Consider the following 27221-nt stretch of genomic DNA (forward strand, 5'->3'; position numbering starts at 1 on the left):
ACGTCATGAGAAGTCCAAAGTGACTAATCTTCAGCAATCAGGGCCTTAAAAGGCAATTTTCAGTGCTACAATCGCACATCAGAGACTGTGCTTTCTCAGATTTTTGAATGCTGACATGTTTGTGTGATGTAATGGGGTGTTTTGTTTGAAATTCGGCTTGAAAACAGAAAGGGAGGATTAACGAAATCAGTGAAGAAGCTAACTGAAGACAATGAAGACGAGCACGCTGTACATCAGGAATGAGGCTAAAAATAATGCATGCAAGTGACTCTGTGTGTGTGTGAGAGTGTGTGTGTGTGTGTGTGTGTGTGCATATGTATGTGTGTGTGCTCATGTCAATTCAAGGGAGAAACACTGGGTGCTGTAACTCACCTTTTGCTTGCTGGTGAAGAAATACCTGTTTGGATGCTTAAAATCACAGACATACATTAACACACACACACACACACACACACACAAACACACACACACACAATTGTATTTCCATCATTTTTAGGGACATTACATACTTACATTCATTTCCTGAAAGCTTTCCCTAAGCTGAACCATAACCACTACTTGCCTGACCCTAACCCTTACCGAAACCTTAACCCCAGTTGTCACCCTGAAATTTAATGATTTACATCACAGGGACTCACGTTTTGTCCTAATAAGGAAGGCGAGTCCCAACAATGTGAGTGTGGAAACAGATTTATGTCCCCACAACATGAGGAATACATTGCCACACACACACACACACACACACACGTATGTGTGTATATGTGTGTGCGTGTATGCTCATGCGACTACAAGAGCGAAGCACTTGATATCATGACGCCTCACTTTCTGACTTTTGACCTGCTGGTGAGGAAAAACTTGTGTGCATACTTAAAATCATATATATGTATATGTACTTGTGCGCGTGGGCGTGTGTGTATGTGTGTGTGGATGTGTGTGTGGGTGGGTGTGTGTGTTCAGAGTGGGAAGTCGTTTTCCCACACTGGACAGGGATCAGTAGAGAGTGGGAGCACACAGGAAGCAAAGTGTGCTGGGAATTTAAACCCTGAGGAATCTCATCTGCTGTTCATCAGTTACTCCTGCATGCATGTACTCACACACACACACACACACTCTCTCTCTCTCTCTCTCTCTCTCTCTCTCTCTCTCTCTCACACACACACACACACACACACACACACACACACACACACAGAGAGACAAAACTCCCCATGTACTCTAAACACTGTGGATTAAAATAGCTTTTTACAGCCTGAGCATGAAACCGGTTGGCAAAGGGCAATATGTTATGAATATTCTGCTTTTGCTTATCTATTCAATTTTTGCCTGCATTCTCAAAACTAATGCAGAACAATTCCGAGAGTGTGGATTCAGCTGAAACAACTAAGGCAAAAATGGCTGCATATCACCAGTAACCCTCAGTGTGTTCAGTCATAACATTGAGCTGCCCTCCACATCTGTAAAGTTCAATGAGTCTTGGAGATAAAAGTACAGTGGGACCCAGAAGGATGCATTCTTTCTCAAGGACACAGAAAAACAGAGGGGGAGGGAGACAGAGGGGGGAGAGAGAGAGAATCATGCCACAGACGCTTGATTACTCGTTCATATGGACCTGGAGCAGACCCTCTCTTGTAGATCACCTCCGGGATGAACCACAGACTGCCAGCGGTTCATCACAACAGCCGACCTGCGGGCTATACCGACAGCCCCAGGGCTCGGAGCCGTGACAACCTCCTCATGTACGATGACTTTGGAGAGGAGAGCTGTTGCCCTGGACGATGCCTTGGGTAAGTCTTTCATTACATCCCCTACTCAGCCAGATGTGCACGTAGAGGCCAGGTGTGTTGGGTTGAAGTCTGCAGGTTCTGTTAGAATAACAGTACAATTCCACACAACATTTAGTATTTTTACAGAATTTTAACATAACATGCTTGATTATCATCATCTTGATCTTTCTGGATATGTATCAGTTAAAGTTATATATGAATTTAACATTGTAGAACAATTACAGTATATAATCAAACAAGTATGGCTCGAAAATTTCAGGTTGCATCAGAAATGGATGGCAGAGAATATTAAGAAATATAGGATGTTGTTATGCTGATAAAGATAATAAGATCTGGCAATGAAATAAGAGTTTCAATTAATCCAATTAAAGCTACATGTGAGTAGCCTCTTATCATCTAATAGTAACGGCATATAGTTATTTTGAAACAAGTTAAAGTTAAAAAACAAGTTGATGGAGGTCAAAATGAGATTTTTAGTGTTTTTATTATATATTCAGATTCTTGTAGGCTTAATTTATACGGCATGTTTACTGCTTGGTTATGAAACAGTCTAATCTCTGAAAACTCTCAACACTGTAAAATCACTACTATACTGTCTGATGTTTTTTTGTCACTCAATAAATCAGCATAGCGTTAGCGTCAGCATAGTGTCATTAATGTCTTTAGAAGTATTTTTGTGGAATTCTTTGTAGGTTTTTTGCATCAGAGCTAAAAGCTTAGCATTTCCTTTTATACTTCATCCTGACTTGCACACTTTATCTCTATTTGTATTTATTTTTAGAATTTTATCCAAACACAGCCGATTGTAGTAATGCTTAAGACAAGTATCTAATATTGATACCAGAGCTATAAAAAGGTCCTCTTTTGATTATGACTTATGGTGTGTTGTACTGTAGTGACACTCTGTGTATCTTTACTGTAATCAAATTATTTTTAATCTCTTCCTGCCAGAAATCAGACTACTCACTATTTCACATTATAAAAACAACAGATTTTTTTTTTATCTTTTCAGAGGTTTTTCTTAAAGGGTTTTAAATATCCCCAAACTATGCCAAATAAAAGCTTGCAGCAGATCACTTGTGATGAGAGTTGAAAGCTGTATTTGTTCTGAATGACTGAATCCAATTAGCCACTAAAAAGCAAATATCTTAGCTGTAAGATGTGGAGCTGGGATCACAGTAATAGAAGAGTGGTTTCCAAAAAGCTTCATGTGCATGTGTATGTTACCATATGGACATGACAGTGTATACTGTGTTTATGTCTTCTATCTGCGTGGCAGCCACAGCAGCTCTGAGAGACAGCTCTTGGCTCGTCTCGGTGCAGTTAAACGTCGCCAGCCTCTTCGCGGTCCGGCCTACATGTTCACAACTCCCTCAGTCAGCCTGTCAGAGGTTGAGCAGCGTTTCCTGGAGGCAGCTGAGTACGGCAACATACCAGAGGTGCGGCGCATGCTGCTCCAAGTTCCCAACTTGAATGTCAACGCTGTGGACTACATGGGCCAGAATGCATTGCAGCTGGCTGTAGCCAACGAACACCTGGAGGTGACAGAACTGCTGCTGGGGAGGGAGGATTTGTCCAGAGTGGGTGACGCCCTCCTGTTAGCCATAAGTAAGATGTGTGCATTTGTGAATGCATGTATACAAGAGGCCAGAAATACATTGAACGGGTTAATCACACATGGCAGAAAGCTGAAGATGCACTGCTCACCAGGCGGTAAATTTTCAATCTGAGCAAGTAAAACCTACTTAAACATCACTGACTTTCTCAAAGTGAAAGTACTGCAATACAGTAAATCATCCTTTACTGTATCTGTAAGTGGGTGATGAGCAGCAAGACTTTCCTGTGAGTTTGGATTAAGGCGCTAATTTTTTTCATGGTTGTTACTTTATGTGCATGTAGAGACATCACAACAACAATAAATAAAAATGCTGAGGTATACTACACACCACCAGCTTTGCTCTCTTTGTGTTTGTGTGCCGCAGGTAAAGGTTATGTTCGTATCACCGAGGCCCTGTTGTGTCACCCAGCGTTCAGAGATGCCCATCGTCTGACAGCGAGCCCAGCTCAGGCAGACATGTTGGACGACTTCTATGCTTATGATGAGGACGGGACAAGGTAAGACAGCTAACAGGCAGAGAAATAGAGAAACTGAAACAACTGCGCCCTCTGACAACAGTGTGACAGCAGCACCGGAGCAATAAATATCTAAATGGCTGTTTGCTTGCTCTATGTAACAGATTATGGGTTGAAATTCAGAGTCAGAGTCTTGAGTCCAGTGACTTCCTGTCTTTGTAGTTGCCGCATCATGCATCACCCATGGCTTTGCTCCATCTGTGGATGCCGATTTATATATAATAATATAATAGTGATGGATACACAAAACTATAAAACCCTGATGGTGTTTATGTGGACAAAGATGTTTCTGTTTCATAGATGCCTTTGATCGACCATCTGTAAATGCCTCCAGTCTTATTTATGTGTGTGTACGCTCCCACAGGTTCTCTCATGATGTTACTCCAGTGATCCTTGCAGCGCACTGCCAGGAGTACGAGATAGTTTACACCCTGCTGAGTAAAGGGGCTCGCATCGATCCTCCTCATGATTACTTCTGTGGCTGCGACTCCTGCAACTACCAGCAGCAGTTTGACTCCTTCAGCCACTCAAGGTCGAGGATCAACGCCTACAGAGGACTCGCCAGTCCTGCTTACCTTTCCCTCTCCAATGAGGACCCGGTGCTGGCAGCCCTGGAGCTCAGCAACGAACTGGCCATGCTGGCTAATATTGAGAAAGAATTTAAGGTACAACTGTTGTTAAATATCAAAGAGAATCACCACCAGGAACACTGGGACACAGAAAAACAATGATGCAAACAGAGTTTAGCAAGATGTGTCTGCCTTTCAGTTTCAGGAATCACTGCTCACGTCCTGTTAGTGCGACTGTGCATGTGCCCTGAAAACCAGCTCATTGTCAAGTACACAAAAACTGTATTTGCCATGTTGCTGCTAACCAGCTGCCAGAAAACACTGCCAGCTTACACAAGATTTTATGAGCCTTAAGAAATGAAGCAGAAACAGATGAGGGTCGAGGCTTACAATAGGACAGTATACTGCTTTTACTGTACAGTGAACTGAATGCATCAATCCAAATCCACTGCTCACACAAACCAAATATGAAGCCCACTTTTCTGGTTATATCAGCAATTTTATGTCTCACTGTCATAACTTATAACCAGTTTTGAGGAGAAATTTTCCAGAGCTGGCAATTTTATTGTGAAATCTTGGTATTTTAAGCAAATGTGGCTACAGCAATACAGACTGCAAACCTCTATCTTAATGTTGGCATTATGGTTCTTCAAATGATGGCCATATTTCCCTTAAAACCTAGAAATATATTTTCCACAGAACCCCAGCTTATATGCTGAGGTCAGATGCCTCAGATGCTGTTGTTTGAATACAGAAATTCTTGCAATTTTTTTCTAATGTGAACAACTGTGTTTGTACTGTAATAATGACAATGTAAAATTCAGACAAATCTTAAATATTTCACTCACCGCTGCATGTTTCCTCATTTTGTTTGCAGAACGACTACTGCTGTCTGTCGAGCCAGTGTAAAGACTATGTGGTGGGCCTTCTGGATCTGTGTCGCAGCACTGAGGAGGTGGACGCCATATTAAGCGGAGAAACAGACTCTGAAGACAGCTATGATATACCAGGTCGCCCCTCCCTCACACGCCTCAAATTAGCCATCAAGTATGAACTCAAAAAGGTTAGTATACCCACAAATAGGCAATGACACAGAGGAATGAAAACGCTTGTGTTATCCATCATATAAGGAATAATTATTATGTAACAAAGGAGTTCTTTCTTTGTATACGCTGAAATTCCCAGGCAGCACACACAGGGACCTTCTGTAGGAGAAAAAAGTGAACACTGTCAAAGTTCTGCATTTATGTTGTAATGCAGCTGAGGCAATGAATAAAAACTCATGAAGACCGAGCGATTTTAGGTGTGAGGGTCTTCGATTGAGATGCAGTGGTTTGACTCTGATGTCAGATGATCCATCCCAGAGGAGAAGCTATGAACGCTCTGATGTTGTCAAACTGATAATGTGTATTTTTCATGATATTGCGAAGAAGAAAGAGTTTCCAAAAGAGTTTCAGCTCTCAGCTACATCTCTACATGATGGTAACAAACTCAACAAATGAATGAACAGGTGAAAGCGACCAAATTTCAATCACTTCCATGTTGATCCTCACTCAATTTTCTCCAGTCTGACTGTCTGTAACACCAAAGAGCAACCTAGGAAGTGAAAACTGATTTGCAATTTACGTGCACTCTTATTGTAATCTTCTGCCTCTCTCACCACCCTTTCCCCACCCTGTAATGTCTACACCCTTCAGTTTGTGGCTCATCCTAACTGCCAGCAGCAGCTGCTGAGTATCTGGTATGAGAATCTGCCCGGCCTCAGACAACAAACCACTGCTGTCAAACTGCTGGTGGTGCTGGCGGTGGCTATAGGACTGCCTGGACTGGCTGTGGCTTACTGGATCGCTCCGTGCAGCAGAGTATGCAACATTTATGCAACGTTTATTATTTGCTGGCCTGAAATTCCCAGCAGGATGTTTTGTCTCATCCTCCTGTCGTTTCATCCCTCTCGCTCAGGTGGGGAGGGTGATGCGAAGCCCCTTCATGAAGTTCGTAGCTCACGCCTCATCCTTCACAATTTTTCTGGGTCTTCTGATCCTGAATGCTGCTGACCGTTTCGCGGGCACCACCCTGTTGCCGAACATGACCCACCATCAGCACCCAGGAGGACCCAAATTCGACCCGCTGTTGCTCTACCGCATGACCACGACACCCTTCACGTGGATGGAGATCCTCATCATTTCATGGGTCATGGGTGAGCATTAGATGATCATGACGGAGCAGAGTCCTCATCAAAAACATTCGGCCATCCTGTGTGTTTCACCACTTGACTTGCTGCAGGTATGATCTGGGCTGAGGTGAAGGAGATCTGGAGTCAAGGGCCGGGGGAGTACCTGCTGGAACCGTGGAACTTCCTGGACTTTGGGATGCTGGCGATCTTCCTCGCCTCCTTCAGCTGCCGCTTCTCCACTCTGAGACTCGCTGAATTAGCCCAGACCTATGTACACGCACACTACACCACACTGATTAATGTCACACTGCCTCCTGAGATACACTACTTTACACTGGGTGAGCATGCTCACACACCAACAGACCACCACACTTTAAATACATGCACTTCATGTGTAAACATACAGTATATACAAGCACATGTTCTACTGGAGCTGCGACGACTGCTGGCTTTGGACGTACTGGAGGCTGCCAAACACCAGCTGTCTCTGCCTGAGCCTGAAGTTAAGCAAAACAGACCAATTTTAGACTCATCAAATCTACAAAAGTAGCTTTTTTGAAATCTGAGTAACAGTTAACTTGGTTCCCAACATTTTTGGCTTGTGACTCCTCAAAATACACATAGTCTACTTACACCCTGTCAGTCACAGATCTCATATGTGTGTTTGATATTTGCCAGAGGCCAGAAGAGGTAAAACTACCCAACATTTAATAAGAAAAGCTAATATTAGGAAAAAATGCTTACAAATAAATACATATTTGTGTTCTTTCCTGCATAATATATGAAAATAATAAGATGAGATCCAGTGGCTGCGTTACAGACATCCTCTGTGAAATGGCTAATGGTGTCCTAATGTAACCAAATTAATAAAATATCCTCTTAAATCTGCCTTAAGCATAGCTGCAGCCTCCTCTCTAAAACTTGCTTTTCAAATCTTAAGTCAAAGCAGAATTGCTGAGGCTGACTGTGCTCTGTTTTTGTAGCACGAATCGACTGGTTGCCGTCAGATCCCCAGCTGGTGTCGGAGGGCCTGTACGCCGTCGCGGTGGTGCTGAGCTTCTCTCGGATTGCTTACATCCTCCCAGCCAATGAGAGCTTCGGCCCACTGCAGATCTCTTTAGGGAGGACCGTCAAGGACATCTTCAAGTTCATGGTCATCTTCATCTTGGTCTTTCTGGCGTTCATGATCGGCATGTTCAACCTGTACTCTTACTACCTGGGAGCGAAGCAGAACGATGCCTTCACCACGTGAGATGTGCACATTTACAGTACACACGCATTAGCTCGCACAGGCTTTTCTTCCCTTCCAGCAGCCGTCCATTTAACATCACTGCATCATGACATTCATCAGCTGTGAAAATCAGCTTGTATAGACTTAAAGATTGCTCAAGATTCAAAATTTCATCCATTATTTGAACAGTTTTTTGATCATGGTTCGATTACCAAACAGGTAAAATCGCTCCCCTCAGATCCCAAACTTCTAAAATTTGTGGAATGTGGTGCTATGATAAATCAAAACTTTGCTTGGAAACATGCACTACTGAAGCATACTATCAACATATCAAAACACAAAACACAATATCATGAAATGAACCTTCAGATGGGTCACAGGTGGCCTGTGTCAAAATCTGTCTTCAAGGTTAATCCAGCCATGGCCTTGGATGGTGGATAATAAAGCATCTTTAATTAAATGCACTGCTAAAGATACACCAAAAGAGTGCTACACAATACTTTGTGACTTTTATAATGAAGCAGTGTCTATGTGGTTATGATCTTTGTGTGGACGTGTTTTCAGCTGTGCCACCAAAAAGTGATTTCTCACAGGAAGTAAAAACTATATCTTCTATTCAAAATAACAGTGAATTACAGAAAAGTAAGAAAAAATAGAACAAATATTGCTCGCCTTTCCTTTAATCATATGACCTCTTCACCCATTGCAGGGGTCCTGACCTCCTGGTTGGGAACCACTGCTTTGCAACTGCATTTTCACACAGTTATAATAAAGGCAAAACTAAATATGGTATGATGGATTATCTTTCTTAAGAAAGTCTTTAGTCTCTGCAAGCTGATTTTCATACTTTAGTAAAATGAATGGATGTCAATGGGTGCTTGTAAGTTAATCTAAGAATGTATGATATGCTTTGAAGTTAGTGAGCAGTCATGTAAACACTGGGGTGAACACTGTTAGAAAACGGAATTTTTCATCTTCTGCTGTTTTTCTCACGGATCGTCCTTAATGTCTCCGCTCTGATGATTGACGGTTTGTCTGCATTCAGAAATAACTGTCCTCGTGTCTCCCTCCATTTCCTCCTCTGTGTGTCCATCCAGCCTGGAAGAGAGCTTCAAGACGTTGTTCTGGGCTATATTTGGACTGTCCGAGGTCAGGTCTGTCGTGATCAATAACGGACACAAATTCATCGAGAACATTGGCTATGTGCTGTATGGGGTTTACAACGTTACCATGGTGATAGTGCTGCTCAACATGCTCATCGCCATGATCAACAGTTCCTTCCAGGAGATTGAGGTTTGTCGTCAGATAGTGAATCATCATATGCTTCAGATAAACACTCTCAACTATGGACAGTCGCCTGAGAAAGCTTCACATGTAGCACATACAGGACTCAGTTAGGCAGTTAGAATATGTTTGCAGCTTTTAGCTTAAACTAGGTGTAAAAATGGAGGTAAAAAAAACAATATCACCACAGTAAAATAGTAAAATACCATACTCTGAAGAGTACGTTCTGATCTAAAATCTAACAAAAGTGATATCAAATGATGAGGATTATGTACTGTAACTATGAATCATGCGCAAAACTTTTCCTATTTTATGTACAAAATCTACCTAGAAACATCTTCTTTCATCTAGACAAAAAAAAAATAAATAAAAAAGAAGCTGAGCACAAAGACTGGAAATAGAGGGTAACTCCTGGCTAGTCTTTGTGCTAAGCTAAGCTAACAGGCTGCTGGTCTCAGCTGCACAGTTAGTGTACAGATAGAGAGAAAGCAAACAGACTGAAATGTCAGACTATTATTTCCAGTAAATCTGGTCAATTTGATTACGACTGTGTATCAAACTCAAGCAATTACAGTTTGTTTTCCTCATTTTTCCTTTTGGTTTCCCTCTTTTTTTTTTTTAGGATGATGCTGATGTTGAGTGGAAGTTTGCACGGGCCAAGCTCTGGTTCTCCTACTTTGAGGAGGGACGGACGCTCCCTGTGCCCTTTAACCTGGTCCCCAGTCCAAAATCTGTCCTGGGACTGGCCATGGCCATCAGGTCCCTGCTCCTGCAGTATGTGGCAGGTCACAGTGAGGAGAAAGCCGGGACCCAGCTCAACCAGGTAGCACACTCCAACTCCATGGACACCTCACCTCATCCTTTCTCAGGAGTAATCATAAAAACAGGATATTTACTGGAGCTATAAAGGCAGAGTCTGAGCACCACCCAGTGGAGTCACTGCTGCACCACAGGCTCCCCCTCAGACCTGAAGACAAGATTAATAAATGTCTTAATTCTGTTCATGCTCTTAATCTTTCAGCTCGGAGAAGGCAAAAATTCAGGTTCATTCGGTGCTTCTACCAGCCCAACCAGATATCAGGTGTGTGTGTGTTTTGTGACTTCAAAAAAAAAATTTAATATTTACTCCACATTTATGTCGCAGCTGTATTTTCTAGTTACTCAGCAGAATTAGCTTTTGTATACGAAGCAAATCATTTTATCCACATAAAAAATTGCATGTGCGACTGTTAAATCACATATATTTTATATATTTTCTCATGATTCTATTGTTAGCCGTACTTGTTCAAAGAATTTGAACCCTCTTTCCATCACTGGTTGCAGAAGATCATGAAGCGACTGATCAAGCGTTACATCATCAAAGCCCAAGCAGACAGAGAGAGTGACGAGATCACTGAAGGTGAAATCAACAGAATGATACTGAAACTGCGCTGCATTTCAGAAATAATGCTCCTAAAGCGTTTCTTTTCTGCCACATCTTCTCCGTTTTTCTTCAGGCGAGCTGAAAGAGATCAAGCAGGACATCTCCAGTCTGCGGTATGAGCTGCTAGAGGAGAAATCACAGAACATGGAGACACTGGACGGACTGCTGAGGAGGCTGGGAGAGATCAGTCCACCTTCGTAGTAACACTGCCTCGATTTGTACATAGAACTGTACAGACTTAAAGTGCCTGTTCTCTGTCATTGAATGTAGATAGAGTACAAACATTGATACAATAAAATAAGAATGTATGTATGTGAATATAAAATTAAATTGCAGACTGCTAATTGCATGATTATGTGTGATTTATATGCTTATAATGCACACAAAGTGCAGATTTGGAACTCATGAAAAGAACCAACTTAATCTGGATAATTTGAGATTATGGGATCATTCTGCCCTCCCTCCATCCAAAAATAGTCTATTATGATCATTTTAATCTGGACAAACAACATTCACTAGCAGATGCACATGTTAAACCATTTAGAAATATAAGGACATACAATTAGCAGATTACTTCTGTTTCTAAGACAAAAACATGCCAACACTAACATACAGTGCTCATATTTAGAACATTACGCATGATTAAAGGAATCAGCATTCTGGTTTTGAACAGTGGTGTGTGGTGTAACAGGGATCTCTCAGGTGAAAATTAAATTATTAGAGGAAAGTGCACAAGAAACCTGCAAAATAGTAAGAAACATAAACTGAATCTACATATACAAACCGCTAAAATATTTATTTAGACATCTTGAAAACTGACAGACAGACAGAAGAGGGTGTTAGGGCAGGATTCAGTCTTTGACCACCAGCTCATACTGTTCCAGGTTAGCTCTGGACACACAGTTAAAACATTAATATGATCACTTACAAACATGTAAATTACCAACACTGATAAAAAAATGGTGTTTTCGTGTACCTTACAGACACATTTCATGCATTCATAAGGTTCTTATAACTGCAGTGAGACTGTTGAATACGAACATAAAATAGGAGCTTAACGTTGATAAAGTGAAAAAGTCACATGTGAATGGAAGAAAAGTCCGATTTTTAATCGACTGTATTATAAGAAGGTTAATAACATGGTTCACATACAGTAGTCAGGTATACATACAGTACTTACATCATTCATATCCTGCCCCAGTAGTTCAGTGATAACAAACGTCACAGTTACACAATAAATATATTACATCTGTTCAGCAGCACAGAGTTTTACTGCATTACTGCACTGTGGATCCCTAAAGTCAAAGTTAGATCTTTGTGTTAATCGGTGATGCAGTGATGACATCATCGGTCGTCACATGTATAAGATGTAGTTTTCGGGTATGAGGCCTGTCTTGCCCTTGTATGTCGCCTGGAGCCAGCCTGGTTCCACAGATGGGTACACTGCAGACACAAACAAGTCAGCAAGTCAACACAAGGACCTTCATGTATAAAACAATCTGTTTTCATCTTATATAATGACTTACAGGAAATTTCAGACTAGAGTTGAATGAATTTCCTGCTTTAAGGTTATCTGTTACTCAAAATACAATGCAATTAAATTCTAGTCCAGAAGTTTCCAGATGTAAGAATTATGTTTTGAATTACAGGAAATGTGTTAAAATAAAGAAATAATAAATGAATACAATCTATTTAGTACTCTTCACAAAATCCATCTGTGTTACATTGCTATGAAGTGGGTGAAAAGATTTTATCTAACTTTTAAAGTAGTTTAATATTTTTAGGGAAATTCAAAGAGAGATTACAAAATAAATAGGAAGCAATAAAAATTCTAAGAAGTTTAGTACGAGTTGATTGTGGGGATTTGTTTGTATCGGAATTACCCTTGGATCAGATGTCATCATCTATATAAATTAATTAATACCAGATGTAAATGGGGCCAAAAATCCCTCAGGAAATGAAACCTGTGCATGGTTCTCTTACCATTTGAGAACAGCGCCCCCTGTGGAAAACTGAGCTCGTGGCTGTGCTCTGCCTCACAGGAGTAAAGAGCTTTTGCTTCCCTGGGAGAAAAAACAGATTGAATCAGTAAAAAGAGTGATTTAGGAAGTGACTTCAGCAGGATTGTGTCATAAACAACCTCAAAATCAACTTACTTTCCTGAGGGACATATGTCTAATGCTGAGGAGAACACTGAACTCTCACGCTCCGGGAGCCTGACTGATAATCTGTAACACACAAACACAAAATTGGCTCTGAATACATTTCCTGTGATAAGTTCCAGTTGTTATTGAGAGAGAGAGAGAGACAGAGAGAGTGAGTTAGTTAGTTTCAATAACCCACTCTCAGCATCTAAAAACTAACTGCACAAACTGTATTGTGGGCAGGTATTGACCCAATCAGTAACAAGTAATAATTCCTGGAATTCCTTAAAATGTGTCAGAATGATCCCCTTGATGCTCACTTCGTTGGTTGTTCCCTTCTCTGAGATCGTGGATCAAAGGTTGAAGCACAGAGTAAAGAACTGTATGATCAGAGCACCTGCAGTTTTAGAGACACTCACACTGATCCAGGCTTTTGGTAACCGTTGCTGGATGTAGTGGCTCCAGAGCGTTTCGCCGTCCCATCGGAGCCACAGCGGATGTGTGAAGTTTTCCGTCTGCGTGTTGCGTCTTGTTGCTCCAGTGACACAAGACTCTGTACCGATCCATGACAGCTTTTGTAATCTGCAACAGAACACAAGAACTCAGAACTGAACATAAACAGGGAAGTGAACTTTTCACACTGTGATCCGACAGAGACGTACGCACCCTCAGAGATGTGTAGGGAGGTGAGAGAGGAAGATGTGGAAAGCTGGTAGGGAAATAATGAAGAGGAGGAGGAAGAGGAGGAGGAGGCAGTCCTGTAGGTTTTTCTGCACTGCTGAGGAGAGGTAGAGTTTGTCACTCTGGATTCTGTCACAGTGGATGAGGCATTTTTTTCACCCACTGAATGAGTGCTCTTCAGAGAGGAGACAGATGACACTCTCTGCATCGGTCGACCCTCCCTGAGAGAGGAGGCGCGCTCCACTGAAGAGTGCTGGATGGAGGACAAAGAGGCTACAGAGGGAGATCTTGACTCTTTCACAGATGACAAGGAGGCAGTCGAGCTTTCTTTGACTGACAGAGTCCTCTCTGCAGAAAGTAAGGAGGACATGGAGGAGGACACAGAGGAAGCTTGCTGAGCTGGAGTCAGCTGGGAGGAAGTCCTGGAAGAAGAGGGCGTGACATGAGGGGAGGCGGCGATGACTGTCGAGTGCTTCTGATCATCCCCGTTTGAGGAGTTGTGGGACGGAGAGCAGGAGGAAGCCACAGGAGGAGACACCTGTGCTGTGGAGGACGAGCCTGGCTCGATGGCGGGAGAGGACGGAGGTGAAGTCTGAGACAATCCGTTCTTTTCAGAGGAGTGTGAGGACAGAGACTCCCGGCTGCCCATCGGAGTCGTGCTGGGGCTGCTACTGAACGTGTCACCTGGAGGGAGAAAGGGAAACAAGTCACATAACTGAGAGACTGAGTGAATATGGAGGCATGAAGCTCAATTCAAAAACAATAAATTTATACAGCCCTTTTCAAAGCAGCTGCTAAGTGCTTTACAATCACATCAGAGTGAACGGAGCAAAACAAAACCAAGAATACCATGATAATGAATACAGCTACAAACATTAAAATGGCTCCAGGAGAACAAGACGCATCTCAAGTCATTTGTATCTCAGTCGTTTCTACTTGTTTATCCACCAGTTCGATCAAGACTGAAATATCACAACCATGAGATTTGGTACACACATTCATGAATCCCAGAGGATGAATTGCAAAACCTTTCCTATAACTCTCCTCTGACTGGAAACTAATTATATTCCCATCAACCCAAGCAGAAGAAAAAAAAAACCCTGTAACTAAGATGGTGAACATGACCTGCACATGTTAGCATACAGAAGTTAGTATTCAGCTCAAAGCACCCCTGTACAGCAAAGCCTCAGGCATGGCTGCAGACTCTTCTTCAAAGGTAAGTTGCAGTGTTGAGTACAAGGTAAATGTTTTTGTTTTTTTCTATTTGTGTGCAATAACTTCAGTCCTCAGTGTAAATGTTGCTCCTCTCTGAGACCTTTAAAAATCTATGGGTACACCTGGATAATTTTACCTGTTGGGGCCTCAACCAGTTAATGAAGCCATGATGGTAAATCAGTCTTTGGTGGAACTGCTCCATCTTATAGACATATTTTTCATGGACATCTTAGGTTTTTTAATGCATATCTCAATCTGAGATGCAACTAACAGGTATAGCTGTCAAATAAATGGAGTATAAACTCACTGTCGTTGTCTGCCAGGCAGAGAGCAGGAGAGTAGAGGCGGGCCTTCCTCTTTCCTGATGACAGACAGATGGCCTTGCTCCTTCGAGGAGTCGACCGAGAGGACGGGGCCTGAGGTAACGGCACTGACAAGTCTGGGGCCTCATTGAAAATCTGGAAGGAACATACAGTGTACATGTCAGATGTGTGGATGTAATGTGTGTGTGTGTGTGTGTGTGTGTGTGTGTGTACGCATTTGTAAGTGTACCTTGTGGTGGTTTTCAATGATAATCTCCACCACAATGTTCTGAAACTTGATGTTCATCATGGCGGCCACCGTCTCTTCCAGAGACCTCATCAACGTGGGGCCAAAGATCGTCCCCAGGTTGGACACAGTCATCATGTTCTGGTCACTGTGAGAGGACACCCTGTGGACACACACACACACCCACACACACACACACACACACCCACACACACACACACAGGCGATGAGCATGCATACTTTATATCATATAAGAGAAATAAGTGTTTAAATAAACTGTGTAGTACAACAGAAATACGAGAAAATTGTATACGGAAAGATTTCACTGCAAATGCCCCTCTGCTAAAAGAGGATTTGCATGAATCTAGAAAAATATCACTGGCTAAAGCATTTTCAAACATGTTTTTAGGAAAATAAGATGCTCCCAAGCAGAAGGGCCATTCTCAGGGCACTGAAACAATAAAAGCACAGTGTGTGTTCATGTGTACATACTTGTGGAGGTGGCTGGTTAAGAGGTCCAACATTGCTCTGTTTTTTTCCGGTAGTTTATGTACAAGTGCGTGAATTGCTCTCACTCTATGCTTCTGGTCATCGTACTCTGTGGAAAGAGGACAGAGTACAGAGGGAGGGATGTGATCCAGTGGTGAGGGTGACATTATGTACTTCTGTTTGTAAATTCAGATTGTGTCTAGCACTTTTTTTTTTGACAGAAGCAGTAAAAGATCTTACTTGCAGCCTTGATGAATTCTTTATGCAGTCTGTAGGTCAGCAGTGGTTCTGCCAGACACCTGCACACACATTAGAAATCAATAATTCAGTACTCATGAGGAGAGTTACTCAAAAAGTCTGCTTTGTACTGTATGTTACCTGAAATAATTCTTCAGGCCGCTGGTGATGGTCTTGTTGTCCCAGGTGTCTGGGTCCAGCTGCATGTCAGCGGGAGCTGTGGATGCTACAGGAGAGCAGTGACAGATTTTTACATACACCTGCTGTTCAATGTGCTGGAATAATTCAACCCCTTGCAGACAAACATCATACAGAAGAAAGCAGGGTGTTTCTTACCAAACACACTCGTCATCAACCGCTGCACTCTGGAGTTGACGCCTCCAGTCCTGTACAGTCCCAGGGTGGTAATGCCTACACACAGGTGCAGACATGGTTTAACATACATGATACATCAACAATACATACAATAAATACTCATGAGACTGACTTCTCTCATATGACCATTTTAAGGAGGAGGAATACCTCTTGCTTCAACGAGCTCGATACACTTCTTAACAAAGTTGAGGCCCGCTTCATTGAGAAATGCTGTAAAAGGAACACTCACAGCTTTATCTACATTTCTTGTACATAACAAAGTTGTATCAATGGACGTTAATAAATAGAATCTTGTGAAGAAAAAGCAAATCAAGAACAGCACAAGTTAGGGTACTTACTCTCCTCTTTTTTGCTGAGCAAAGAAGGCAGAGTGTAAATCTGAACAAAGATAGAGTAGGTGATGTTTTAGGATGACATTTCAAACAATACTTTGAAATACAAAGTACAATACATATAACAATGGTTAATATAGTATGATAACACATGCAGGTTGGCTAACATTGCTTTCTAATTACTCCTTAGTGTTTTTGAATTTCATGGTGGACATATTCTTACAGGTTCTTTTCCATCCATTGCCTCCATCCACAGCCGCCTGTTGGCCTCAGAGAGCGCTTGCAGGGTGATGATGCCATGTCTGCAGAGAAAGACAGATCATTTTACTTGCGCACAATCCAAAAAAGCCTTATCTCAATTTATTTATTTCAGAGACAGTCTTGTGTAATGGACACACAGCCTCTCAGTGATCTTTCCCGCTCACCTCTCCACCACCTCGATGTCGAAGCAGAAGCGTTTGTCTATCGAATCCCTCTTCCTCCTGACACACGAGCGCAGCCTGAACGCCTCAGGTGTGCCATTCACCACGCCGTTCTGTTAACAGAGATTACATTTCCTACTTTTCAATTTGTGCCAAACTCAAACACAAAACAAACCCTCTGCTTACAACAACATTACAGAATGACAAAAATGTAACTCAGGTTTCCATGGTGGTGATTTTCATGGTGGATTTTAATGCTAGAACAGAAACATTTGGCTGTGTGGAAGGTGGGAAACATAAAAACTACGGCACTGTGCACTACCAGCTCACCTGTCTGCTAGCTGGTCTGGACTCTGTGTTGCTCATGGTGAACATCTTGGAGCTTTTTTGATAAGTACAGTAGTATCTGGTCCACACACTCCCCAGTGGACCTGTAATATATAAGACACACATTTTCATGCAGGTGCACTTGTGTGTGAGTGTATGTGTTTTAACAAAATTAAGTCTGATTATGTGATTCGGGGATCTGATTTTATTCAAAGCACAAGTGAGAGAACAAGAATAGGAAGATATGGTTTTTGTGTATCTCACGTTTCTCCTGTATGTACAGATATCCCTCCATGGTGAAGCAGCTTGGGGCTTTGAAGTCTTCCTCTGCCGACCGGATTCTCTTCATCAGCCTCTCAACCTCAGCACGCGTACTTTCAAAGTTATTGCGAGCCTTATCAACAGACATGATGATATGCACAATATGCATAAGAAACTGCATTGAAAGGAGGCTTGTATACATATTTATAACAAACATACAAAATCGGGTGCAGATTGGGTCTATAAGGTAAATACACACACTTACATTCTGTAGGTTGAACTGAAGCTGCTGCTTGTAGGGTTCAAACTCGCTGGCCACCTCGTAGCCCTCATGGTAGAATGTAAATAAACCCTGTAGGAAGGCTAATAACTGAAGAGCAGAGAGAGAGATCCGCAGGAAGAATGTTAGCTAGAGGCTTAGGAGTCTACTGACAGGATTTCAAAAGAACGACTGTCAGTCATCTCCTCAATCAATCAAAATAGTTTCTATAGCAGAGAAAAACTCAAACTCTGCCTGTTGTTTGGTTGGCTGCTCTTGTTTACTTTACAACAAAGGGTTTCCCCTTCTGTCTCAGGCGGAAGAGATATCCATGCAGGAAGCGCTGCTACAGCAACAGGAAGTGGGCTTTACTGATATCTATCATTAAAACATTTTCATCACCAGCCAAACAATGTGTGTAATGTGTGTTTTTCAGAACATGGCTGAGCTGTCTTTCCATGATCACGTCTACATGCACACACGGTCATTGGCTTTGCTGCAATTATGACTTCGTTACATCATTGTTTAAAAAATAGACTCGTTAGTCATATTTTACTATGGTGAAACATTGTGTATTGGTGACAATGTTTTCCCTCTACTAGTCAGATTTGTGATGGCCCAGCAGCTCAGAAAAATCGAAGGAACGAAACTCCCCATAGAAACCAAAAAGGCTGACACTGACAAAAACCTCCTGTATTACAAAGTAAATGTGTATCCCAGTATTAACAACTGATTCGTGCTAAAGTTGCATATAAACATCATCACAGTGTGTGTGTGTGTGTGTGTGTGTGTGTGTGTGTGTGTGTGTGTGAACTCACTGGCTCCACAAATTCAAACTTCTTTCTCTCCTGCACTTCTTGGATCTTGAAGACATACTGCAGCGATGCATCATAAAAAACCTGCCTGTCCTTACTCATCTGTGAATCAGCCTGCAACAAAAACAGCAACAACACACATACAGTACTTTATTATTACCTAACACGTGTGGGAGGAACTTGGTGTGCATCTCTAGGAATTGGACAGTTTACCTCGTGTAGATGCGATTCCTTCTTTCTGGGGGACACGCTGAGGTGTTTCTCCAGAACAGAGTAGTACCTCTCTGTCTCCTTGTCAAACTGCTTCTTTCCTTCCTGAGGAAAATGGGGATATGGAGAGGACACGAGCAATAAATAAAAGCAAACATATGAAGTTTACATCTGCTAAGAAAGATCGTGAAATTCACCTTTTTTACATAACATAGAATTTCATATTTACACTGCTTGAATAGATCTCATGCTTGATTTCTGTTCCTGTTTGTTTTCAATAATACTGTACTGCCACCACAATTCAAACAGTACTCAGAAAGTATTGCGGTTTGAAAACTAGTTTGGAAGTACGCTAATCCGTAAATAAAGAGATGTAAGAGTCTGCAGCCATAATAGCAGCTTTGTGAGGCTGTGTGTGAGGCAGTGGTGCTGAGGAAAATGCTAATATCAGCATGCTAACATGTTCACAATGAAAATGCTAATATACTGATGCTTAGCAGTTAAAATGTTAACCATGTTTACCATCTTTATTTAGCCTATTAGCATGTCAGTGCCTGACAATTAGCATTTAACACATCAACTACAGCTGAGGTTGATGAGACTCTCAAGACTAGTTTACAGCCTCGTCAGCATCTCTCTGAGGCTGCACTTACTTTAGGAAAAGTAGTGTATGCTGACATGTGCACTGTGACTATGCTGACATACTGATGTTTAACAGGTATTCTCCATGTACACCATCTTAGTTCAGTCTGTTAGTGTCCACAAGGTACAGCTGAAACTGATGTCATAAGTTTTGCAGGTATCTGATCATAAACTGACTCATAACTGCAGCAAATTTCCCAGAAATCCCTCCAGTAATTGTGAAGATATTTCATTCTGAATCACAAATATGAAACTTGTGATGGCCCTACAGGAAAAGTTAAGGGATCACCAAAGTTAGAAAGATTTATTCTGTGGGGAACATGAATTTCATGGAGGTCCATTCAATTAGTGTTAAGTTATTTCAGTCTGGACCAAAGTAATGTTCCAACCAACTGACCTTCAGACTGCCACTGCCATCGCCAGAACCCTGCTGCTAAAACTCCCTGTGGCTAAAAATATCAAAATGCCACAAATCTGCAGTGAGCTTGCTGGAACCCTGTCAAAACCTGCACAACATCTCTGTATCTGAGCTTTCACACGTGACAGAAGTTCAGATGATTCTTGGGATGAGCTTATCAGCTTTGATGGACCAAAAATCTAAGAGGAAGTGCAGCGGGACCATTAATAATTAAATGAAGAGACACTGCCAAAATATTTAGGACGACGGTTTTTTTTCCAGAACAGCTGCAGCTCCAAACGCCACATATCCAACCACTCTTTCTTGCTCAACAACATCAGTGTGTGGATGTACTGCTCACACACTCCTGCTACATTCTACAGGCGGAGGAGTTGCTTCGATCAACTCTTAGAAGTGAGCTGTGATTTCAATTTCAGGGTTAGTCACACACTGGCTCTATTTTTTTTTTACCCACTGCACGAATATGCTATCTCTGCTGTTTATTTCAGTCTGAGAGATAGTGAAGAGAAAAAAAATGAGATAAACTGAATTATAAGACTTGAGACAGCTGTTGAAACTAGACACCAGACTCACTTGTGTTTATACTGCCTCACTGAGTTCAACTGTGTCTCTGTCTGTGACGCGCTCCCTGTCTTCCCTCCCAGCGTCCGTTCCCACGACCTTGTTACTGACACTGGACTGTGATCCATCGTATATCTGAACAAATTGGATTCTCTGTCCACTGACTCAGACCAGAGGAGAGCAGGATAATCTGTCTGATCACCACCCACAGTGTTAAATAGCTAATGAACGTGACGTGCTTAATGAACTGAACTTTCCATATTAGCCTAAGCAGAGACTGTGGTGTTTTGAATATCACCTGTGGTTCTTCTATGTAAAACAGAGTCAAAGCAAAGGTTAACTGGTTCCGTTACTTCGTGTTAATAATCTGCTCAGATGCAGATATACCTTGACAGCTCCAATCTGCTCCTTGCGGAACCTCTCCAGTGGTGAGATCAACACGTCATCAGCGTTCTGGATCTGAGAGGGGAAAAAAACACAGCAGTCAGTTCAGTGTGTCATAACAGTAAATACCAAGACCAGCAACAACAACAAGAACAAAAATACACAACAGCTCAATCACTGGTCCATGGAGCCTGCTGGTGTCGCCTGTTAAAATAAGTTTTGTCAAATCTGATCAATCAATGGATGCTTGTCTTTTATTTTTATGACAATTTTGTTGAAAAGAGACAAAGATGAGATACAGGGGTGTCAAAGTCTGCAAATGTTTGTGCAAGGGAACAGGGTTCAAACTGAAACAGCTGACCTCAGGAATTCAATCCCTCTCAATTGATATATTGTACCTGTGCTTTACTTACTTCCTGTTTACATACCAAAAAGCTCAAGATTGAACACCTAAGATAACTGTCCAAATATCCCCAGGTCATGGTAACACCTAGCAAAAACCAAGCAACAGTAGGTTTATGACTTTATGCTTATTATCCCCTGAGCAATGTGATCACGCTTGTTATCCATGTCATACAAAACAAGATTAAGAGTTTACAGCCATGCTAAATGCTCTGTGAGGCTGTATGAGATATAGCAGTGCTCTAAGCTAAATACTATTATGCTGACAATGTAGGAATGCTGATGTTAAGAAGGTAAAATGTTTACTATTTTCACCAGCTCATTTCAGAGCGTTAGCAAGCTAGCATTTAACACACAGTACAGCTGAGGCTAATGGGAATGTCATTAGTGCCCATAAGCAGAATTACTGGACAAATTAAAGGTTTTATCACATGATGGTTCTAGAAGGAATCTCAGGGGATCAGCAAAGCTATCAGTGAGACATGAATGTGTGTGTACCAAATTTAATTGCAACCCATCTGATGGTTGAATTATTTCATTAAAAAACAGATAAGTGAACCTCATGGTTGCATCTGGGGAAACATCCAAGGATCACCATGATGACTAGAATGCATCCTCTGGGCGCCGTGAATGTCTGTATAACATTTCATGACAATACATCCAATTATTGTATACATAAAAATAGAACATGGGCGAAACAGCAGCTTTTCTGCCAGTATTAGTAACAACACTACAGATTAGGTAGTGCTAATGTAAAGTCTTTCAATACCAGCCAAGACTAGAACATAGTTCTAGTGAAGCTGTGCAGCTAGAAAACCTTCAAACCTCAAATAATTATGGTAGAATTGTGGCAATGTTTTTGCAGCTGACTCTTCAGCATGTATGTGAAACTTGATGTTGATTTGAGACTTGAGTCGAGCAGTAAGGAAAGTTACAGAGTGGTTATCAGAGCTCCGGTGTTTATATTGGGTCTCAGTCCTCTTTAGTCATGAGTCCATATATTGCAAGTCTCAGTCACGTCTTGCTTTGTTCTGTCCAGTTGATTTAAGCGATAGACTCTAAATAGCTTCCCGGTTCTGCATCATGACTTTACTTTCACTTCACTTTAGCTCAGTACCAGGCTAGTACCCATAGAAAGATCTGCTTTCTTTGTACTTTCTTTATTCTTTTTCTTTCTTTCTTTCTTTCTTTCTTTTCTTTTTTTCTTTTTTTTTTTTTTTTTTTACCATATTATAACATACAGGAAGAAACTGAACACTAAGAGACTGAAGGGCTTTGTCAAATCACAATAGTAGTCCTTTCAGGTTGAACAGGTATTTCCCATTTGCTGGAATTACACTTTAACTCAATAATGATGGTACGAGAGAGGTTCAGAGCTATCAGCATTGTTGCAGTAGAAAAGGATACAATTAAAATACACATACACATGCAGAAAGAAAGAAAGAAAGAGAAAGCAGACACACACACGAACACACACGCACACACACACACACAGGATCCTTTATGGACTTTCCCAGGCAGTCAGGGCTCTGCTCACAGTCTCACGGGGGAATTGGCAGAATAGGTTCCACATGGTTCCTCTGTAACCAGACCATGCACACAGCCACAAAGGCACATTCGCACACACACAGCGGGCTATGCATACGGTAACGTGCTATGCACATACATTGGACATGCGCAGAGGTTTGTCTACACACAGACTGTGCCAGAGTCCAGTCACTCCCACACAAAGGGCTCTGGTTGATGAAGGGTCTGTAACTCAAAGACGTTTTTCTGAATCGCCATGGAGCACTCACTGCCCCTGACACAACATTTTCCCAACAAATGTGTGAATCAGACTTGTGGGAAAACCCGATTAGGACAGGAACTTGAGAGCAAGTCAAAGATGTGCATCAAGTGAAGGTGCCTAACAAAGACTGTAACTTTCATTCTGGTGACTCAGGAAAAGTTGTGCACATGATGCACTTGTGAAGTGAAGCAGAAATAGCCAAGGTGCAACACAATATTGATTTTTTTTGGTCAAAGTTTGGTTTAGAATTAACTTTTGGTCTAATGGTGTTTACAGATTGTCACTGAGAGCAAAATGCCTTGAAGAAGAAGAACTGTTTCTGTATAATTTCATTCTGTGGTTTCTATTCCTGATATATATCTGAATCACAACCACTTTTCTTTATGTAAATTATGCAGAGAAGGATGGAAAAGAGTCAAAGAAAAGTCTGAAAATGTCCAAAATTGATAGAATAAATAGAAAAACAATCTTTTGTTGATATACATTCAAATTTGCTGTCTGTTAACTTTCTTTATAAAGATGAAGAGAAAAAGTTAACATACATCTAATCAAATAATAACAACAAAGCTTTAAAGTGCTAAGCACACCTTCCTTGTGTAAAATGCAATGTAACTCTAAGATGTTAGCAGAGCTATTTACTGTATACCACTAGCCTTTAATCTTAACTTCACTTAAAATGGCCTCCTTTCAAGGTCACAACCAAAAAATGTCCTGAATTTCGAAACTTATTTTCAAAAACATACAGCATAAAGACATTTGGGTTTTCTGTTTTTATGTCTCTCTCTCTCAAACACACACACAGACACACATTTTCTTACCAATCGCTTTCTTTCCTCTTCCATGGTGCTCAACAGCTGGGAGAACTCCTTCAAGGACTGTGCTATAAAAGAAATTTGACACCTCAAATGTGGAAACACTTATGATATTTTACACAATTTGCAGTCTCAACCCCTAGTTTTCTAGATCATCAGGGACATATTCATCTCACCAATATTGATCTCATCATCAGTCTCAGCATCTCCAATACATTCAAACTGGAACTCCTGTAGAGACTGAGAGAACCGCTGAACAGCAAGAGAAAGACCTGAGAAAAACAGAGAAGTTCATTCAGTCACCCAAAACAGGTACAACAATTTAATCATCGTAGTCACTTCTTTAGAACTGACACAATTTTACTATTTCCACATTATGCACAAGAACACTCATGGCATGCATTTGGATACTGCCTTTATTGGTCCAACGCATCATAATGCTCCCATTCCCCATTCCACCATACAGGCTACAAGCAGCATCACTTATTCCCTACCATAATAAACGTCTAAAATATTTTCCTTTGAGACTCTGGAACATTATCCACTGCCATGAGGTGTCAAAGTCTGATGTAAATAAACTGCCACACCCTGCCACAAACTCCACTTTACAGCCTTAGTCTCAGACAAATGTGTTTACATGTCCAAACAACGCTCCAATGATACAGTTTAATACCACCTTTTATTGTCTAAGGTGCATGAACACTTGGCACCACATGACTGCATTCTATCACTCACACACCCAAAACTGGGTCTCCAAGCCAGCCGTTGTAAGGCCCTACTTCAACCACAGCACTGCATGCAAGGACAGTAAACCCATTAAAATGTCCTTTAGTCAGCAGTTTACACCAGATTATCAGCACAAAGAACTGTCAGATTCAACACATGAAAGACAAAAGCACTATGAACGACAGCTGGAAACTTAAATTAAGTTTTATCCACATTGTATTTAAAGTGCAAGACGCAGACTGACTTGATTGACAGGCCTTTGCGTGCCAGCACTCACAACTAAATGAAACCATTATTAACATCTTCTGATGATGTAAAAGGTCTGTTGACATCAGTCATGCTCACAGACACAGGAGAAAAGCAGGGTTGTACTTCTAATTACTATCTCCTGGAAGAAAGAAAAGCTTAGTTGTCATCAGTACGTCAAACACTGCTAGTATTAACGTGAATACACCTGTTATTTATAGAGTCAAAAAATAATTTGGCCCTTAATTCTCAATATCTAAAATGTGCACTGAATTGAGTTCAATATTATATGTACAGCAGCCTACATACTGCAATCTGCAGTATGTTTCCATTTAGTGACGCACACAGTTTGTGGTCAGATGCGACAAAACTTGAACGCTTTACTTATTTTTATGAGAGTGTTTAGTCCAATTGAAAATCCCACTTAAAACACTCATGTGAGATGAACACACTGGAAACTAGACTTTGAAATGGCTTTCCACTGGGAAGAAAGTTTCCAGTCAGAAAAGGAAATACATGTTTGCATATTATGAACAGCAATAGCACTGTATCATGGTAATATCATATTGCAGTGGCTCTGGTGACTGAGTGTTCTGTGCACAGTTGGACCTGTTAATGTAAATAGTGCAGTGATCAGGCTGTTTCACTCCTGAGTGGTTAGGGTTAAGTGAACACACTAAATGTGTGTGTCAGCGGGCAGCAGCAGGTGAGCCAAAGAAACCACAGGCAGCCACAAAGCCTAGGTGTGTCTGAAGTGACTGAAAGCCTTCATCAGCTGATAATATATAAATATGACAGCCACCATCAAACTGCGCAGCAGGTAAACAGACAACTTTCCAGGATAAATGCTCTCCTGCATTTTATGACAGATTTCCTGTCAACCAAATAATGAGATGTTTTAGAATGGAGAAACAGAATCTACATCAGAACGTGCCACATTTCATGTAAATGCACCTTAATCTATTAGTTAACACTTTCTGCATCATGACTGTATTAACCTGCAAGTTAGACCAAAACTGCTGCTGGGCCCCTTGACGCCCCTATGGTCTGTCACTACGGTCTGTACTGTAACTCATTTCTAAATTATTATTATTCATAAAATACAAATGCTAAAAAAAAAGTTTCATGCCTCTCAAGATGTGAGGATCTGCCACTGTTGTCTGTTTTACATAATCATAAAGTGGCTATCTATGGGTTTTGCAGTACTAGTCAGACAAAACAATCTGAAGAAGTCACAATGGACTCTGGGAAATCGAGATGGGCATTTTTATTTTTTTTTTTTTTACCACCTTATGAATCTTTTGAAGCTAAATGGTTACTCACTGCCTCATAAAATAACCTGCAGACAAATACAAACATTCATTCTTCATTTAACTCATATCTATGCTGGAAAGGTGTTTCTCTCTATTGCAAAATAGCACAAAAAAACAAAGACATATAAGGTCTAACCTATCATGGGAAGATAAATAAAGTGTCTTTATCATGACTATAGTCTCGACATAACCCCGTAACTACCTACCTAACTGTGCTGCTCATACCACCCAAACACGAGTAAATGTAACAAGTTATTAAGTAAGTCTGATGTAAGCTAAACACGGGCTCTGTTTGAACTGATGGCCTTGGGCTGCCCTCTGTTATCAGGCAAAAGACCGTGCAACTGATTAAGAAACTTATTGCAACACGCACTTTCACCCCGAAAACATGTTATTAACCAGTGTGTACTTACTTCTGAGTGCAGATACGAGCATGTTTCCATCTTTAATGAGGTCTTTTATAAACCTGTTGGTGCGCTCCAGCTCTATCTCATGGCACTGCAGTCGCTCTCTGAACTGCGGGCTGTCCAGGAAAGAATCACTAAACTCCAGCGTCGGTAGACCCATCGATAAATGAACGCACACAGATAACTTAAGATACCTTAAGTATGACGGTCCCCTCGGTGGGATTTACGAGAGGAAACAGTGTTTGAATGTGCTCCGAGAAAGTTGGTCAGAGGTTTCTTTCAGCTCCCTTTTTTTCATGCCTCGCTCACTTTTTCCCTCAGAACTTCCGGACACTTCCAACACAGCGGAGCGGCTGATAGAGTTGAGTTAGGCTATGCGACGGGCTGTGCGCTGCTTCTTTCACCGTGTTAAAGCAATAAATTCACATACAGCGTCCCCTTGACTTCTTGGCGGCTTTTTAGTTGATACAGAAAACACCAACAATAGCGAGAAGAAAGAAGCAGAGCAAAGTACCGGACGTATCAACGCTGTCGGCGAAGCCCGTGTTGCTAACTCTTCCTACGGCTCTGAATGAAGGCTTGTTACTATGGGAACGGGAGACTCCTAC

General features: G+C 41.5%; 2 protein-coding genes across 2 annotated transcripts; one reads left to right on the top strand and one right to left on the bottom strand.

The window, feature by feature from the left end:
* The first annotated feature begins 1628 nt into the window (after window positions 1–1628).
* trpc6a (transient receptor potential cation channel, subfamily C, member 6a) lies at window positions 1629–10938 on the top strand. The gene is made up of 14 exons (XM_076750549.1): window positions 1629–1784; window positions 3064–3392; window positions 3767–3899; window positions 4282–4582; window positions 5364–5549; window positions 6184–6348; window positions 6446–6683; window positions 6770–6997; window positions 7643–7907; window positions 8988–9183; window positions 9797–9997; window positions 10196–10255; window positions 10498–10573; window positions 10671–10938. The coding sequence occupies exons 1-14, from the start codon at window positions 1645–1647 to the stop codon at window positions 10796–10798; spliced, it is 2646 nt and encodes an 881-aa protein (XP_076606664.1). The 5' UTR covers window positions 1629–1644; the 3' UTR covers window positions 10799–10938.
* A 432-nt stretch (window positions 10939–11370) lies between these two features.
* Window positions 11371–27186, bottom strand: arhgap42a (Rho GTPase activating protein 42a). Its single transcript, XM_076751135.1, has 24 exons — window positions 26620–27186; window positions 24098–24193; window positions 23928–23989; window positions 20922–20993; window positions 18917–19018; window positions 18707–18817; window positions 17895–17999; window positions 17633–17762; window positions 17372–17472; window positions 17045–17154; window positions 16843–16921; window positions 16626–16665; window positions 16435–16497; window positions 16249–16323; window positions 16054–16138; window positions 15916–15974; window positions 15679–15784; window positions 15190–15349; window positions 14945–15095; window positions 13408–14106; window positions 13161–13323; window positions 12754–12825; window positions 12581–12660; window positions 11371–12040 (listed from the first exon to the last, which is right to left on the bottom strand). Exons 1-24 carry the CDS (start codon window positions 26771–26773, stop codon window positions 11952–11954), a joined length of 2964 nt encoding a protein of 987 aa, XP_076607250.1. The 5' UTR covers window positions 26774–27186; the 3' UTR covers window positions 11371–11951.
* Between the last annotated feature and the right edge of the window lie 35 nt (window positions 27187–27221).

The sequence above is a fragment of the Chaetodon auriga genome, chromosome 15 (genome assembly GCF_051107435.1).
Source record: "Chaetodon auriga isolate fChaAug3 chromosome 15, fChaAug3.hap1, whole genome shotgun sequence".
Lineage (NCBI taxonomy): Eukaryota > Metazoa > Chordata > Actinopteri > Chaetodontiformes > Chaetodontidae > Chaetodon > Chaetodon auriga.